General features: G+C 45.8%; 1 protein-coding gene across 2 annotated transcripts in view; it reads right to left on the bottom strand.

Annotated features, from left to right (window-relative positions):
• STN1 (STN1 subunit of CST complex) overlaps positions 1-18323 on the bottom strand; it is a 64813-nt gene that overhangs the window by 38679 nt on the left and 7811 nt on the right. For both annotated transcript variants that reach the window (XM_088448736.1, XM_088448735.1), the window contains exons 2-3: positions 3605-3736; positions 1973-2068 (exon numbers count right to left, since the gene is read on the bottom strand). In XM_088448736.1, coding sequence (XP_088304862.1) covers positions 1973-2068; positions 3605-3728 — 220 coding nt within the window. In that variant the 5' untranslated portion in view covers positions 3729-3736. The remainder of the gene's footprint in view (positions 1-1972; positions 2069-3604; positions 3737-18323) is intronic.

Below are 18323 nucleotides of genomic sequence, written 5' to 3'. Positions count from 1 at the left end.
AACACCTGCTGCGGCTATTTAAATCCCCGACTTTCATTTGCAGGCTAAAACAGGGGTACCCATAGTGATCCCCCATGTTTTTACAGCTTTAGGGGGCTCCTACAATCTATTCAAGGAAAAATTAGTTTTTTTACGCAGATCCCACTTCGCACCTTCCTGTTTTCGTAGGTTTCATATTGAATACGGGGATAAAGCGGGCGCGCGCCCGATACTTTATCCCAGGAAAATCTCCGATGTGGAGCGAAAAGTCCAGCACGGACTTTTCACTCCCATATTGAATACCCCTCTCTGTCTCTTATCACTGCTTAGTACATAGACCTCTATGTCCTCTATAATGGTTAGCCAAGCCTCTGCTGTAGTTGCCTTCACCACCTTTGGAAGCTGGCCACACCCTTTAAAGCATGGGCCCTTACCACAGTCTTTTCCCTTCATACCCAGTCCGACACTATATATATATTATATATATATATATATATATTACACACACAAATTTATTTTAGTCTATAGGAGCCCCCTTGTCTTAAGTGTCCTGGGTCCCTTGGAATCTTAATCCGGCTCTGATGCCAATGGTACTTTATCTTTTCCCATGCTACATATTATTTTCAATAATAAAAGACAAAGCCACCATTAAGAAGCCAACGCCATCTTCAGTTGGCATAGCTATCAGAGATGAGCTCTAAAGAGGCTACGTTTTTCACAGATTGTTATAAAGGGGTCTATTCAGCAAGAATGACAATATTTCCCAGAATATTATCGGGCAACATCGTCACGAGTAATTATCAATTATGATAAAATATTGTTGCTATTCAGCATTATTTTCTGCAGGGACAGCGGTTGCGGTAACACGCTGTCCCTGCGATGTCACAGAAGGCATTGTTATCGGGATTCCGAAAACAATCTCTTCTGTTTGTTCCTCTGCGCATGCTCAGTCATGTGCTGGGGAACAGTCTCCGTCCCTGCTTGCGGTGACCGCCGACGGGGTAAGTACAGCCCCAGCCTGTCCATTTTGACTGACATGAGTATACAGGCTTTATACTAGCCTGTGTACATGTATATTTATGTGCTTTTATATTTAACATTTATATATAAATGTTAAATATATTTGTACATAAATATACATGTATACAGACTAATATAAAGCCTGTATACACATGTCAAATCAATTTCACGGAGGTTTAACAGGCTCTAATTGGACCTACCTGTCGGCGATCACTGGGAAGCAGGCACGGAGACTGGGCGGGCTTACAAGATGCTGCACGGACTTATGGGAAAATTTCCTTATCCCTGCAATTTTCGGGATATTTAAGTATTTTCTTTGTATAACGCCATTCTGAAATGGCGTTACATAAAGTAAATATTTATCGAGTGATTTAACACTTTTTGCTATGCTGAATAGCAAAAAGCGTTAAAGCACTGTAGAGATCAATGGCTGATCCCTACAGTGCGGTACTCAGCAAGATGGGAATTAGTGTAGAAGATAATTGCGTTATCTTCTCCATTATCCTATTGCTGTATAGGGGATTTACATAAATAATGCGGAAATTTTATTATCCGTATGCTGAGTGGACCCCAAAGTGGCCATTTTGCCGTCCCCGAAGATAAGTATGAGGACAGTACTTTAGTGAACACCTGAGATACCTGCGACAGCAACGGCATTCTAGCATTAATAGGCAGGTTAATTCATTTTGCAATAATCCTGTGGAAACATCAGGATTTATGGTTTAAATATCTTTATCATATAGATCACCTATATTGCAATGATACGATAGACGCCTTGGTTTGCAGATGGCAGCAGGCAGCGTTACCGGTGTGTGGGCAGCTTTACCTCTGGGAACACAATGCCACAACGGACATCAGAACACAAACCTATCTATGAGCCAGTGTTGTTTACCTCAGGGAAGGATTATTTGCACACTGTACACGGTTACATCAAAGTTATAACAACACAAATGCATTCATGAAAAAAAAATACCTCCATAACTGTAGAAAGCTTCCTTTTCTCTTACACAGACAACAGTTCCTAGTATATCAACTTGTTTGATGGGATGGCTATTATAGAAGAATATACCTATGACAAAGCAAATTAGATTTACTTTAGGAGTTATCACAGATAAGCAATCATTTGCAGAAGATCTGTCCCATCTTCTCAATGTGCGCACAGTGGCCCTGATTCAGAGCCAGACGCTCTGACAGAGCACTCGCCCTGAATCACGGCGTCATTTTATTTTTTATGGAGCGGCCTCCATCGCGACCATTGGGCTTGCGACGAGACCCTTGTGGTAGGGTCTCGTGGCCGCAAGCCCCAGAGAGCTTTCGGCTCAAACAGAGCCGAAAGCTCTCCCACTGACATCACTTGTGATGTCGTGGGGCCGCCCCCAAATGGTAGGCGTTCTCATGGGAACGCCTCCGTCTGGGCAGCCACCCCCCCGGCCTGATCACTAAAGGGGGCGTGCTGTCACTCAACATCGACAGCACGCCCCCTTTGGTGCGAGACCCGGAGCGACGGATTGCCCGTCGCTATCCGGGTCTCGCGCATGCGCATGACGGAGCCGGCTACGTCGTGCGCATGCGCTCTGGGCCACCATCGACCCGGCTGCGAGCACTCAGCACTTGCGACCAGGTCTGAATCAGGCCCAGTGTAAAGCTTAGGTGCTGGCTACGACTGCCCCACTGAGAGGGAGCCAGGATAGACCTACAAGAGGAGCGGGCATTGAGACCAAGGTGACCCGGGAATATGCTGGATACAGTTAACTAGTATATACAGGTATATAAGTTGATAGAATTAGCGTTATTTTAGAGCATTTTATGCTCAACCCAGTCACTATTACAATGTAACCGACTATACATTATTAGTGTATTAGCTAAATGGCATTATATTCTTCTCCTTAGGTGTGAATGAAAAAATGCATAATGTAGGATGGATTGCTCTTTATACCTTCCCTTGGAGGCAACAACAGATTAGGGTAATAATAATTAATCAATTACTATATATGCAATATGCCACAATAAAGCATGTAAGCCAATAGACCAAATAAACCAATACCTTTCTCATTTTGTCCTCTTTTATTATAGACTTTGAATGGGTGGGGTCAGCATGTCGACATGAGAATGTTGACCTGGTCAAAACCATTGACAATATTGTCATTCATTATATCGACACCGATGAAATATCAACATTATCAGAATGACGAGAAAACCTCCCTGGTGGTCTAGCGGAGACTTACTTTGTACAGCGAGTCTGGCGGGTCCTGCGATGTCTTCTAGGTCACAGTGATTTGGTGACAACTTCCAGCGAATCCAGCAGCACTTGCGGCGGTGAGTATGACTAGCCACTTACCCTCCCCTTAGTACCTAACACTTACCTCCTTTCCTGCTGCCTAACCATAACTCTCCACTGCCGGCCCGTGCAGAATGTTGGCATTTCATATGTCGACATTCTGCAGACACCGACATTTCAATGTCGTAATTTTATCCATGTCGATACCATAACTGTCAATATTGTGATGTCGACATTTTGACTACAATTTAGATTACTGTACTCTCCTTACAGTATATTTCTAAGATACTTTCAGCTGTCTGCTTATACAATTATTGAATGACTTACCGGGTACTTGATGGGACTCCTTCAGGTCTAAAATATCTTTAATGTACAACTTTGCAGATGCTAGGAACACAGGATCCAAACCCCATAAAAGTGAGGGTGTTTCTTCCATAGAACCTGTCTGCATTCAGAGATCTAAATGACAAGAGACATGTTTGGTTAGTATGTACACAGGTTCCTAGTAGCTAGAGACAGATCACATAAGGAGATGTATACTGTTTATTTCTTTACAAAATGAAGACACTGCCTCCGTCTTACAGCTGACCGCTGCCAACTTCAGGAGGATTGTGCACAAAATATAACCAATAACAGTCCCTTGTCTCTTATTGGATGGAGCGTGGGTGAACTACTATTCCCATAGGGCCTGATTCAGCAAGGATCGCCATTGCGATTACACACACAATCGGCCGATTGTTGCATTCTCAGCAATCATCGCAGTGTACGAACACTCCATCGCGATCGGGACTGTGATCGCAGTGACTACGCAGACCCATCGCACAGTGATTGACAGGAAGTGCAATTTGTGGGAGGTGACAGGAGGTTGGTAGGCAAAATGCAGGCGTGCCAGTACTTTCAACGCCGTTGCAGGGGCGTGCATAAATTATCCACTGTAATGCCTTACCCAGCCTGAGGCCTGACAGCGTGTGATGAGGTTAGCAATTCCTGAGTAAGGTAAGAGCTTGTGCAAGTGTGCGTGAGGCTGCGATGGTACTCCATGTTAATGATGGTTTTGCAGTCTTGCTAAGTATTACGGATGTGTGTAAGGTAAAGTTGTGCTACGGCGGCATAGTGATCGCAATGGATTAGCATACTATCGCAGTGAGACTGCGTGCGTAATCGCTATTGCAATCCATAATGAATCAGACCCACAGAGACCACCTGTGCTCTACGCTAATGATATATTTTTTAAAGTATTCTCTTCTCTGTTAATAATAATAATAATCTTTTATTTCTCTTATTTTCTCTAGTAAAGATATGTGTTAATCTTCTTTACGGTATGCAGTTGGGATGCCGACGGTCTAAATGCCGACTGTTGGCATCTCGACTGTCTAAACCCGGCAAGGGTCTAATGGCAGGTGTCGAAATCCCGACGCCTGTCATTTTACCTACGCCGGGAGCCCGACGCCCTTCATCCCGATCGAAGGTAAGCCGGGCGCGGATAGCCGCAGCTGGGGAGGGTTAGGTTAGGGGCTCCCGGGAGGACTTAGGGTTAGACACCCCCGGGGGGAGGTTAGGGTTAGGCACCCCCCCAGGAGACTTAGGTTTAGGCTGCGGAAAAAGGGGGGGGTTAGATTTAGGCACTTAGATGGGGGTTAGGGTTAGGCACCCCTAAAGGAGGGTTAGGGTAGGGAATTAGGTTAGCGGTATTTACCTAAATTAGCAGTCGGGATCTTCACATCTGCCAAGCTTCAGCTGCGGCCGGCGGTAAATCACACCGATCCCTTCTTTACACCCCTTCAGGAGCTGCAGGTTTGCAGTTTCCTTAGTGGCGTATCTGCAGAGGCTCTAATCTCCAGGTAGCGTGGTACACTTAAGTGTGCACACCCATACTGTAGGCAGTTTGCATATGCACGCTCCTGGTCTTCCCCTCCACAATATAACAAAGTGCTGGGAGATTACATCCCACTGAAAATCAGGCCCAGAATAAGTTTTATAGTGAGTGAACAAGTAACGTACTCACTTATAACTGAAGTACATATTTTACAAAAGACACCTTTGAGGTTTATCAATTTCCGCTGTTGAATGTAACTTGTCATTTAAACTCTTCCTTATCAGATGTGAGATATTCAGCTTAGTATAGCTGAAAAACGCTGTACTGTACAATAAATCATATATAGCTATGCATATATAAGAGTGCAAAATGTATGGCTTTGCTATGATTTGATCAGAGTCCTGATTTACATTATCATGGATAACCATGGATATCTCTAAAACCTGAATTGTTGGGGAGCCTTGAGGACTGCGTTTGGGAAACCTCTGGGGTAAGTAGTACAGTGGGGTGGGGTAGTCTGAGCTAACCAGGCATCAGCGGCGGATCCAGGGGGAGGATCAGGGCGATTGCTCCCGCTTAAGCCCCATATACACAGGACGATGTGTGTATGTAGCGATGTCGGATGCATCGGTGCATACACACTTGGCGATGGCGGCATGGACGAACGGCGGCGGGGGGGGAGGAACTAGCATGTCCATGGCATCGCTAATGGTATCCCCATATTGAGCTGCATGTACAGGCGACTGGGGATATCGTTATATATATATATCGCGGGAGCGCGCATCGTTCTTCGGTAATTGCATACACACTGCACGATTTGAACGATATATCATTCAAAGATATCGTTATCGTTCATATTGTTCAAATGGATCGTACAGTGGGCCTGATTCAGACTTGGGAATAGAGGGCCTAATTCAGACCCGCTCGCGAGCGCTGAGCGCTCACAAGCTGGTCGACGTTGGCCCAGTGCGCATGCGCACGAGGGAGCCGTCTCCGTCGTGCGCATGCTCGAGACCCGGATAGCGACGGCCAAGCTGTCGCTCTGGGTCTCACAACAAAGGGGGCGTGTTGTCGATGGTGAGTGACAGCACGCCCCCTTTGGTGGGCGTGCCGGGGGAGTGGCTGCCCAGACGGAGGCGTTCCCATGGGAACGCCTACCGTCTAGGGTCGGCCCCACTGACATCACAAATGATGTCAGTGGGAGTGCTCTCGGCTCTGATAGAGGGTCTCGTCGCAAGCCCGATGGTCGTGATGGTCTTTTTTGGCCGCTGCAAAAAAAGAGAAGGACGGCCCTGATTCAGAGCGAGCGCTCTGTCAGAGCGTCCGGCTCTGAATCAGGGCCAGAGTGAGATATCTCTCAACTGTGAAGCTGATCAAACCATATTGCAATGCAAGGGGTGTAAATACATAAATTTTTTTACATGTAGGGTAAATACTGGCTGCTTTTGCATCTAGCCCACAAATACTGCACAGTTTTATTATTACTCTACAATTTACATGTCAGTTTGGAAACACTCCTCCAAAATCTAAATCTCTCTGCACATTTTAAATCTGCCCCAACTGCAGTGCAGCATGGTTTCACCAAGATGATCAGTTGAGAGAGATATCTCACTCTATTCCCAAGGGCTCTATTTACTACAATCCGCATATTGAATGCGGATTGTAGTGTGATATTACCGAGTGAATTCGCATTGCGAATTCAGGCAATATCACAGGGATTTACTATAAATCCCTTGCAGGGACAGAGCTTGCGATAAAGCTCTCTCCCTGCGGATCCCATCCGCACTCTAGTCGCGGTATTTTCGGAAAAAATACCGCGACTAAGAGCCCGCGCATGCGCCGACCCACCGTTGCTGCTACCCCCCACCGATGCTAAGCCCCGCCCCCGGCGCTAAGTCCCGCCCCTGCGATCGCGGACCCCTGCGACCCCCCCCTCCCCCCCGCGACCTCCCTCCCTTCATTACACTTACCTGCATCCTCCTGGCATCCGGTGATCTTCTCCGGGCTTCCCGGTCAGGTGATCTCCCATACTGCACTGGGGCCCGATCACCTGATGACCGGGCAGCAGTGCACTGTGGGAGACCAGCTGACCGGACAGGAGCCATCACCGGAGGCCCGATCACCGGTCCCTGGATTCAGGTAAGTAAAAAAAAAATGTTTCATTTTTTTTTTCTTTTTTTTACAGCAATCAGCTTGCGGTCTATTTAGACCACATAGCTGATTACTGGTACCGGCTCCCGCCTCTGCTCTCCCCGTTAGAGCAGAGTGGGAGCCCGGTAACCGGGGGAGACCCTGGATAACGCCACCTCCAGGTGGCGTTATTATCACAGGGCTTCCCCCGGTATTTTTTTACAATTTATTTTTAGTAACTATGGTCGGATCACATTTCCCATTACAATTATGGGAAATGCGATCTGCTTTACTAAAAATAGGTGATACTTAGGGGTTGGAGTAGAATTTTACTAATTCTACTCCAATTGCCCTGTAATAACTATAGGTGATACTAACATAATGTGAAAAGGGTGTGAAAACACCCTTTTTTACTTTATTTTAGTAAAAATAATGTTAATAAATAGAGCCCCAAGTCTGAATCAGGCCCAGTGTGTACGGGGCTTAACACACACACCTTCTCCATTGGGTGTCTGTCTGTGACCTCCCTCTCCTCTGCTTTTAAGAAGTACATACAAACTCACAATTTCATTGCCAACAAATAGCATATATGGTCCCAAAATGATTGTAACCTGAGCGAGATTGAATAGATTAAAACCGGGAGAGATGACACATACATGTAGACAATGATTACATGTTATGGTGCCCCATCAGATCTGACCACCCAGGATCACATCAATACGACCAGGTCACCTTGTGTAAGAGCCTTTACTTTATATTTGTGCTTATTTTGGAGGTGATTGAAAAAAAAAACAAGAAAGAACACTAATCTCCAGATAATACACTGGTGCATTAAACAGGTTTATGCCTGCAGCAGTGGGCAATGTGGTAATGGTAATGTCTAAATCCCCTTCACGGAGAGGACCCTGATGTCATCAGCCAGGGTTGTGGAACTTCGATATAACTGGTGGGTAAGAGTAGCGTGGTGGGGAGCCCACTGTGCCTCCAGCATCTCTGCTACTAGTAAACACTGCTAGAAATGTGCTTTTAGAGCCATCTAACAATATGTATGGATTGTGTTACTTGGTTTAATAAACTTGTAAAGTTTTCCCGAGCTTACATGTGGTAACAAATGACTGCCTGGAAGCTCATGCAAATTTAAAGAAGGCAATTACCTATCACAGTACGAGATGGCCCCGCAGTGTATTATGTTACAGTACAGTCTGGAACATACAATAGGTGCACAAGAGAAATACATTTAGTGCTCATCATTTTAACTATTTCATTACCAAACACACAACAATATGGAAGAAGCCCCAACTGCATGGAGTCAGCCTTAATACGTATTTGAACACATGATTTGCACTATTCTATGTATATATCATTCATAGAACCGCAGATAAAGATACTCTAACCTTGAGCAGTTTTTCTTTAGCTGCATTTGAGCTTATGAAAATCTCGGGGTTTGTGTTCTATTTTGGGACATCTAGATACATAGGCCCGTATTCAATTAGAAGGGAAAAGCCAAGATCCGCGAAAAAGTTTCGCCTATTGCGACTTTTTGCCTATCGGAAATGTATCGCTGTATTCAATTCCGTCCGCTTTTCGCGAACACGAAAACGCAATGCAATGTAATAGGCGAAAAAGATTTGCCTCAGAATAGATGGAGAAAAGAAGTGCAACATTTTTGTTTGGGGTGCAAAGGTGGGGAAACCACTCAGAACCTTTGGGACAGCCCCCCAAAGGACAACTGCGTAAAAAAAAATCCTGAAAAAAACCTAAGGACACCCCAAAAAAGTAGTTTGAATTTGTTGGCGAAAAAGTGCAAAGTGGGGGGACAAGTTCGCAAACTAGCGAAATAAGGTTCTGGGGGTGCTCTAAGAAGGGGTCAAGTGTTTTGGGGATTGCAGGTGCATTTTTGAGGGTGCAATATTTAAAGTTCACTTTAAAGACATTAAAACATGCTTGGACCCATATTCAGGTACCACAAATTTGCCAGGACTACTTATTTTCTCCAAAAAATACTACTTTATGCCATTCTTCACCACCAATTAGTGGCAATTGTGCAAACTTAAGTACCCCAAACAGTTTTATTAGGGCTAATCGGGCACTACTACATTGATCCCCAATGTTTCTGCATCTTTTGGGGGGATTCAGGCTGATTTCCCCGATTCCGACACCACTTTTCACCTGTTCTGACTTCGCGTGTCTGTTTTCGCGTCTTTTGGAATTGAATACGGCGAATAGCGGGGGCGCGCACGATGCTAAAATATGCGATGTAGGCGAAATGTCCGGCAGGCAAAACTAATTGAATACCGTCCATTGTCGGCCCCAAAACCTATGATGTCTGCCATTATTTGTGATCTTATTTGTTTTTAAATTACTAATTGCTTTTTTACATTTTTGCCGCAATCTCACAGAAAAACAAAATCTCCGTAGCGACAGAGGTTTACCCTTTATGATGATGGCCACTAAAAATGGGGAGATTTGCATAAATTCCTGCAGCGAAGGAAACTCGGAGGCTTTTGCACTTAGCCCCAAGAGTCAAACCTCCCTCCACAGCTTTCATTTGCCTACTAAAATGCTGATCAGATTATGCCTGTGAAGGGACATCCCTTACCTGTCACTTTTCCATTTGTTTTAAGCTTTTATACTGGATAATACTGTATGAGCTGATATGCCGAAGCTGAACACACTTCTCTTTAAGGGGTCTTATGCAAAGTTGGTCACAAAATACGCTTAAGGGGCCTATCCATTAGCAAATATATTTGAAGAACGATGAACGATTTAGTCGTTCAATTTATCTGCTAATGGATAGGCTCTGAACGATAAAAATGCGCACTCCCGCAGCCGACAAATTGGGTCTTTTGTCTCTCCAACATGTTGGTCAATTATCGTTTATTGCTGACAAATATTAGAAATATCTGTCACGGTAAACGACGAACAACGAATGATTTTTTAATGAAAATGAATAGAAACATAAAAAAAAATCCACTCCCAGAATGATGTCATGCAATATCGTTCGTCATTCGTAAAAATCTGTCATGTACATGACAGATATCTGTCACAGCAGCCCCAGGAATTTTCAAAAGATCAATCTTTTGTCTTTCAGAAAGATCTGCTAATGGATAGGCCCCTTTAGTTTACAGTTGAAACTTGTGAAAATAGCATATTTTATACCCATATGCAGAGCTCAAGAGTTGGTTGGTAACTGTAACATATGCAACTGGTTTACACAACACACTTACATCCCACTGTGGTAAACAGTGATGTGCGGTGAGGTAAATGGCTGGAGAGGCACACATGGAGATGGGTCTGAGTGTCGGGAGCCTGTCTCACCCCCTACTCTCCCCTCATTACACTAAGCTTCAGTGTCTATTTATTCTCCTACCTGCATTGCTGTGTCTTCTCTTGCTGCTGCTGACTTTGCTCCAATCTCTAAACAACTGCAGTGCACTTTCTTGTCACATGACACATCCAAGGTGTCTATCAGTGCTCAAGGCACGTCCCCATACTCAGAGGCATGCCTCTATTAGCTCTCTTTCAGTGTAGCTTACTGCATGTGGTGTGGCCCCTTCCCCAGCTCTGCAAGCAGTGTCTGACCATACGGAAGCGAGGCTGAGCTGTTGCTGCCTCATATCTCGTCTCCTTGCAGTCCCAGGGAGCTCCACAAAGCTGGTTAGTGTTACTATAAAAATTATTACAATAAACATTTATAAGTTATAAATATCTTCATTGTATTATTCTAATCATTTTTATATTAAATCTCAGGAGTATAACAGGGAAGGCTCTGCCTCCCCTGCCTATCCTGACCTCACATCCCTGGTGGTAAACCATTTGTTTCTGTGCAACAAATGCCCTGGCTACTGGGAATTAATTAAACCACACAAAACCTCTGCAATAAAGCAGTAATAAGTCCCAGTTTTGCACATAAAAAACATAGCTTAAACACATTTACAATAAAAATCTATGCCCAAGCAACGAAGTAAGCAACAATCAGTGGGGTAGATTTACTAAGCCTTGGAGGGTTGGGTATGAAATCCTGACAGCGGCATCCCGATGGATGAAGATCCCGACAGGGGCGGTGAGTACCCCATACTTACCTACTTTGCTGGGCAGCTTTCCGGGAGCAGCAGGAGGGGACCTGCTGCTCTCCTCTTCGGGGGGCGGGGCCAGACGATAGACGGCATTAGGCCCCGCCCCCTTTACAGGAAACTCCCGTGATTCGCGGGTCCGTGAGGAGGGGGCGGGGCTAAATGACGCAATTTGCCTAATGTAGCCCCGCCCCTTCCCGACGGACCCGATAATCTCAGGTAAAATCTCCCCATCCTGCCCACTTCACTAGGAAGTGGGCGGGATGCGGGAGATATGCCTACTCTTCCGGGATCGCGGGGGGTTACCCGAAAAATCGGGGGCCTCCCGCGATTCCCGGGAGAGTAGGCATGTATGGAGTACCCTAACCCTCCCTTTGTGGTGCCTATCCCTAACCTCCCCCCTGTGGTACTACATCCCGCAAAGGGGTATGGCCTCGCTGCATGCCCCCGTTTACATCACTCAGGAGGCGAGCCCAGCTTGCCCTGAGATCGGGGCCGTTGCAAGGTTTCTTGGTACCCTAGGCATAGCTTCAGCCTAGCGCCCAAACCTTCAGCCACCCCCGTCCGCTTCCGCGCACACACTCCCACCTCTTTAGTTCTAAGGGTCCAAAGCACACATGAACTGTGCACAGACGCTTTTGGGCATGCTCATTTTCTGAGAATACACAGAGTAAATTCACACAACATATGCTAGATAAACAGGTGTACATTAAGCACCCCATCAGCACCATAGTTCATACTGAATATTAGATTGATCATGAAGTTATGTTCCATCCAATATTCAATGCAACTTCTGTAATGATACTATTCCACATGATGTGTGAGCTGCCTCAGAAAGTGTCTGACTGTAGTTTGGGCTGAATACACCACAAATGTTTATAAACACCTCAGGTCACCTGTGTACTTTCAAAGAGGGGAAGAGGACGGACAAAGCTGCCGGCCTGCAATGCTGAACCAGCCAGGCATGTTATACATGAATAGAAGAGCAGGGGAAAAGTACGGGTGCAGCAGCTGTCTATATAATCCGCTTCTGCGGTCAGTACTAATTAGCAAAAGGATGTCTCTTTCAGAGACTTCTTTCATTTTTGTGCTGGCGACCTCAGTCTCCTCAATGGCGCCACTCAGGAGCCAGCGCCCTTAGGCAGCTACCTAATGGTAGCACCGGCCCTGCCTGAAATGCCGGGCTGCCCCCAGGCTCTCCCCTCAAAGTGAAGAGATGCCAGGCGCCTGCAGGCTTACTCTTGTTTTAAAAGAGAATGTAAGGAAATGCTGCAGCTGTGTTTGTTTGGGTTAGAACAATAAAAAAACAAAACTGCACAATTCAGTATTTAATTCCGTACTGATGCAGAGTTCAGCTCATAAGAAACTTGCGGTTTACATACTGTGAAACCACTTTTGTCACACATCTCGCCCCCGTGCTGGGTTCTCAGCGTACAGGAATGAAAGGTTGTTTAGAGGTTCACTTTAAAAATAAAAATCTAGATCAGAAACTGCCATTGTCAGAGATGAAGCTATGGGCCTGATGTAGTTGTGCTCTATGCCAATGTTTGCGCAGGCGAGCGATAATCGTCCATCTGTACATGCGTTTGAGTCACATTGCGCATGTTTACCCGCAGTGTTATTAACAGCCAGGGAGGGTTTAGGGGTGGTAAAAGGCAGCGTCTGCTAAGAACTCAGGCGCGTCGCGATCGTTTCGAGAGCATGTCTCATCCTGCGTCTGCGGTCCCGTACGCAGTAAACATGGCTCCGGCATTTCATTTCCCGTGCCCATCCTGGGAAACCATAGAGTTACTCAGGACTGCTAACATCGAATGGTCTGTGACCGATGTTGCGTCTTTGTACGCAGACGTTTGGACTTGGAGAAACGCCAGCGGATGTCCCAATACATAGGGTGCATATGTATGAAGCTCTGGGAAGTGATAAAGTGCAGAGTGATAAATGACCAACCACTCATCTCCCAACTGTCATGTTACAGGCTGTGTTTGAAAAATGACAGTTGGGAGCTGCGTGGCTGGTGGTTTATCACTCTCCACTTTATCACTTCCCAGAGCTTCATACATCTGCCCCATATCCCAGTGGCTGCAACATTTGCATATTTTCATATTTGCATACGGGATCGTGGCTGCAATGGTATTAGCGCACATCTCTGAATCAGGCCCAATGTTGCCCAGCACGCCTTTTTATCATCCCTCACAAGTGGTTTGTTGTAAGACTGCTGGATCCTGACTTTTATTGAAATTTGTCCAGGGCTGCGGCACACACCATCCTGTACATAAATATAGCATTCAATAAATAGATAATGTGCTCGGGCCTCCTACATGATAATGGATCATGGGCCTCATTCAGTTTAGGAATTGAGTAAGATAGAGCAAGTAACTGTGCACCTGGACAACCATATTGCAATACAAGGGGTGCATACAATTTTTTTGCATGCAGGATAAATACTGGCTGCTTTTGCATGTAGCCCACAAATGCTGACAGCTTTATTATTACACTGCAACTTAGATTTTATTTAGCACACTCCATCTGCACATATATATGTTTGTTTATCTGTCCATTTATGCATTTGGACACCCCTGCACCTATTGGGATGAAAACAATGCAAAGTGGTCCAGTTGGATCCTGGCCAGGTTTTAGGGGCTTAGGGTCCCGGGCGGACCTCCTGTTGGTGTACGCTGGGCAGAACTTTGACTCTGGGAGACTGTTCTGAGGGCCTGATTCAGAGCCGAACGCTCTGACCAGAGCGCTCGCTCTGAATCAGGGCCCTCCTCCTTAAAAATGGAGCGGCCTCTTGGACGCTCGCATAGCTGTGGGTTACCACCCACAGCTTATGCGAACGTCTATGATGATGGTCGCGATGGTCAAGACCATTGCGACCATCGGGCTTGCGACAAGACCCTGCGGTAGGGTCTCGCTGCCGCAAGCCCTGGAGTGATTTTGGCTCTATCAGAACCAAAATCACTCCCACTGACATAACTACTGATGTCAGTGGGGCCGGACTCAGACGGTAGGCGTTCCCATGGGAACGCCTCCGTCTGGCAGCCACGCCCCCGGGGCGTGCTGTCACTCAACATCGATAGCACGCCCCCTTTGGTGCGAGACCCCGAGCGACGGATTCCTCGTCGCTCGCCGGGTCTCGCGCATACGCACGATGGAGCTCCCTCCGTCATGCGCATGCGCATTCAGGCACCATTGACCCGCTTGCGAGCGTCCTGCGCTCGCGAGCGTGTCTGAATCAGCCCCTGAGCCTTCCACTGGATGGATTTAGACGAAAATTTCACAGAGTGGTAACATTGGATCCCAGAAGACATACTAGGGAGTGGAGGTCCTGGTCGGACGTCCTGTTGGGGTACACTGGGCAGAACTGTGTCCTGTGGACGCTCAGGAAAACTTTGACTCAGAAAGCCTGTTCTGGGCCTTACACTGGATGGATTTGGATGAAAACTTCACAGAGGGGTGGCAATTGGTCTGGGATGCCTAATGGAGTGGTTGGGGTCCCAATCGGATCTCACAGTAGAGTGCACTGAGCTGAACTTTGACCCATGGAGCCTGTATTAGTCGTTCCATTGGATGGATTTGGATGACATCACATAATTTGGACAAAAACTTCACAAAGTGGTAACTTTGGATCCCAGAAGACATTTGTGAATATAGATTGTGTGACAGTGTGTGGCCCTGACGTAGTTCAAACCTAGGCAAAAACCTAATCCTGGTCAAACTACACCACCATGCCAAATCTGGTGGAGCTAGGTCCAAAACTCTGGATGTGCATAAAGAACAAACAGACGGACAGACAGACACACTATAATTATATAGATATGCATTACCAATATGGAGGCTGCATAGCTGCCAATCTTTAAAACAATTTCTAGGGACACTGGATAAAACCGATGGAAAGATGGTATATAACAAGCAAAACATTATGTATTTTATAGTACCATTAGCGAAGCTGTAAAATAGGGACATTTCAGGGCGAAAACTTTAAAACCTGGGACTGTGCCTGGAATTCTTAGACAATCACCAATTTTGGCATTTGGTTCACTTTCGCTAGTTACATATTTTGTAAAAAAAAAAAAAGAAAGAAAAAAATCTTCATGATACTGTAGCTGTCCAAAAGATAACAACCTATATGGTGATAGTGCTGGTATACGGTTTACAATGTATATCTAGAGGTATGCAGAAACAATATATATTTAGATAGAAGCAGGATGTGGTTGTGCATGGCAGAGGTGGTGATATTGCCAGACTCACCTATCGCATTGTGTATTACACAATTTCTTTCCAGAGTCCACATAACAACCTCAGAAGATCATGGCTTGTGTGATCCGGTGACAAAAATAATTCAACATGACAAAAATAACAAAAAATAGTGGCTGCAAAATCTATTGGTGTATATAACACATGATCCCATACTATACACACATATCCAGGGCCGACTCTACCATTAGACAGCTGCCTAGGGCATCGGGATCGGAGTCCTGCTAGGAAAAATGAAGGATGTCTCTGAGAGAGGGATCCTTGTTGTACTTAATGCAGGCGGCGACAAATGGATTCCACCTCCACTTTCACCTGAGGGTCTGGAAAGTGTGTATTGGGGCGTAGGCTGAAGTTTTGCTTAGGGTGCCAAGAAACCTTGCACCAACCCTGCACAGGGCCGCCATCAGAGGGGGACTGCCAGGACTGAAGTCCTGGGCCCAGACAGAAAAGAGGACCTGCCCCTGGCTCCCACCACCTCAGGCCACCGGGAGCTTGGGACAGTTCCCAGAGCTCCCCTTAGTGGCTTGGCAGGCTCACAGCCCCTGGCTCCACCGTGTCTGGACGATTTTACAGGCAGCCGGCCTGGTGACAGGTGCATGTATAAAAAAGTTTTTCTTTTAATGCGCGCAATGCGTGTGATGTTGCGGCCTTCCGCTGAGAGGAGCCGCGAGATGAAGAGGAGCAGCTGCCAAGGTAAGGTAAGTGAGTGATGCTGGGGCTGGCCAAAAGGAAATTACATCCTTGTTTCTTTTTCCACATTTTTGCCAGGTGAATGATTCTAGTTCATACATGAGGGATGGAGATATTTGCTAGAAGGGGTCTCATTTTCTGCTCACAGTATACACGGACTTTAAAAATCTATTGTTAACTTTAGACCTGGTAGTAAAAGTCGTAAAGCAGATGCATTAACCCAATGGAGGCCACTGATTTTCCAGAAAATTATCCTATACTTGATTTGAAATTGTCTCCTTGCAACCTTGAATATTTATTTTGCTATGCATGATATGGGAAAACCATTGGGATCCTTAGGTTACATAAAGACCTATTATATTGGATGTCTTCTTCCTGCTTCTCTGGGCATGCAAGTGTACAAAAAGACTTTGGAGCTTATTTCTCAGGAACACTGTTGGTCCTCACTCTTTACGGGTGTTAAAATTTTTACTGTGGCCTTTTCAGTTTGTGCCCAACATAAAGTTCCCTGTAATGTACCACTTGGTCCATTACATAATTTGTCCATTCCTGGGACCATGCACTCATATTAATATGAATTTCATGAATGATCTTGGATGGAGTTTGCTCATAACAACCACTTAAAGAGATTTCCTTATCCATATTCTTTATCATCTGCTGAGTCCATACTGTTCTCCCCAGGTTTTCACCATAAGAGCATCTAGAGGTAGATGCTTTATTTTGGAACTTTTTCGATATGTAGGTTGAAGTAAAAAAAAAAAAAAAAAAAAATCTAAAAAAATCCTGGGATCGCTACAAATCTTTCTCAGATAGGAAATTCTCTGCAGTGCCAAAATTGAAAAAGTATGAAATGTCAGCTTGGAATCTACGACTATGTGTACCCAACATGATATCTGCACCAATATATGTACTTCCATTGGAGATTCAACAAGTGATCAACACAGTGGCCTATAAACTAAAGTTACCTTCTTGTCTTCACATCCCTACTGCCTTCCATATATCTCTACTGAAACTAATATTAATCATTTACCTATCTAGCCTGCCACCAGTGACTGGAACTCATAGGAGAAGCACAAGCACATCCTTGATTCTATGATTTCCCAAGGAACACTTCCACATTGGTCAACTGGAAAGATTATGGGCCAGAAGAACGTGGCTTGGTTGATGTCCATACCTTTGGACTTTTGAAGAAATTCAATCAAAATATCCTAAGACACCATTTTTAGGCTGTCCAGAGTTAACACTGAAGAGGAGTTTACCGTCATGTACTGGACTTTCAGCTTTGTTTTAAAGACTCATGACCAAGCCCAGCCAAGAGCGTGCTTCATCTGTGAACAGGCTATTTAAACCTGCTCAGTATTTCCCAGTTTACCAGAACTTCAGTTTTAGTTATCTTGGCACTTGGACACTGTTGGCTCCTGCTGTTCCTTGTGCTTGGGATCTTCTTTTGTTTCCTGATATCACGTATCCAGCTTGGCTTTTCCTGCTCCCCTGTTCGGGATATGCCTGAGCTTTATTGTCATCTGTTTAATCGGCCAGTGAAAGCCTTGTGCCTTATTTTCATCTGTTCATTCTGCAAGTGATATACTTGTACCTCATTGTCATTTGCTGGTTACATCTAGTATTAACCCTTTGTGGTGTTACCAGTGAAGTCCATACCTAGTGAACACTCCGTTAGACTCTGGCCCTGATTCAGAGCCGGACGCTCTGAATCAGGGCTGTCCCTCTTAGTTTTTAGAGCGGCCTCCTGGCCGCTCGTATAGCTGTGGGTGACCACCCTCAGCTATAGCGAGCGGCCAAAAAGATGGTCGCGATGGTCAAGACTATCGGGCTTGCGACGAGACCGTTGTGGTAGGGTCTCGTTGCCGCAAGCCCTGGAGTGCTTTCGGCTTTATCAGAGCCGAGAGCACTCCCACTGACATCACTTGTGATGTCAGTGGGGCTGGCCCCAGATGGTAGGCGTTCCCATGGGAACGCCTCCGTCTGGGCAGCCACGCCCCCGGCATGCCCACCAAAGGGGGCGTGCTGTCATTCACCATCTACAGCACGTCCCCTTTGTAGCGAGACCCGGAGCAACGGC

This window comes from Taudactylus pleione, unplaced genomic scaffold (genome assembly GCF_031769625.1).
Source record: "Taudactylus pleione unplaced genomic scaffold, aTauple2 ptg000464l, whole genome shotgun sequence".
In the NCBI taxonomy this organism is placed as follows: Eukaryota; Metazoa; Chordata; class Amphibia; order Anura; family Myobatrachidae; genus Taudactylus; species Taudactylus pleione.
This window is presented reverse-complemented; position numbering and strand designations above follow the sequence as displayed.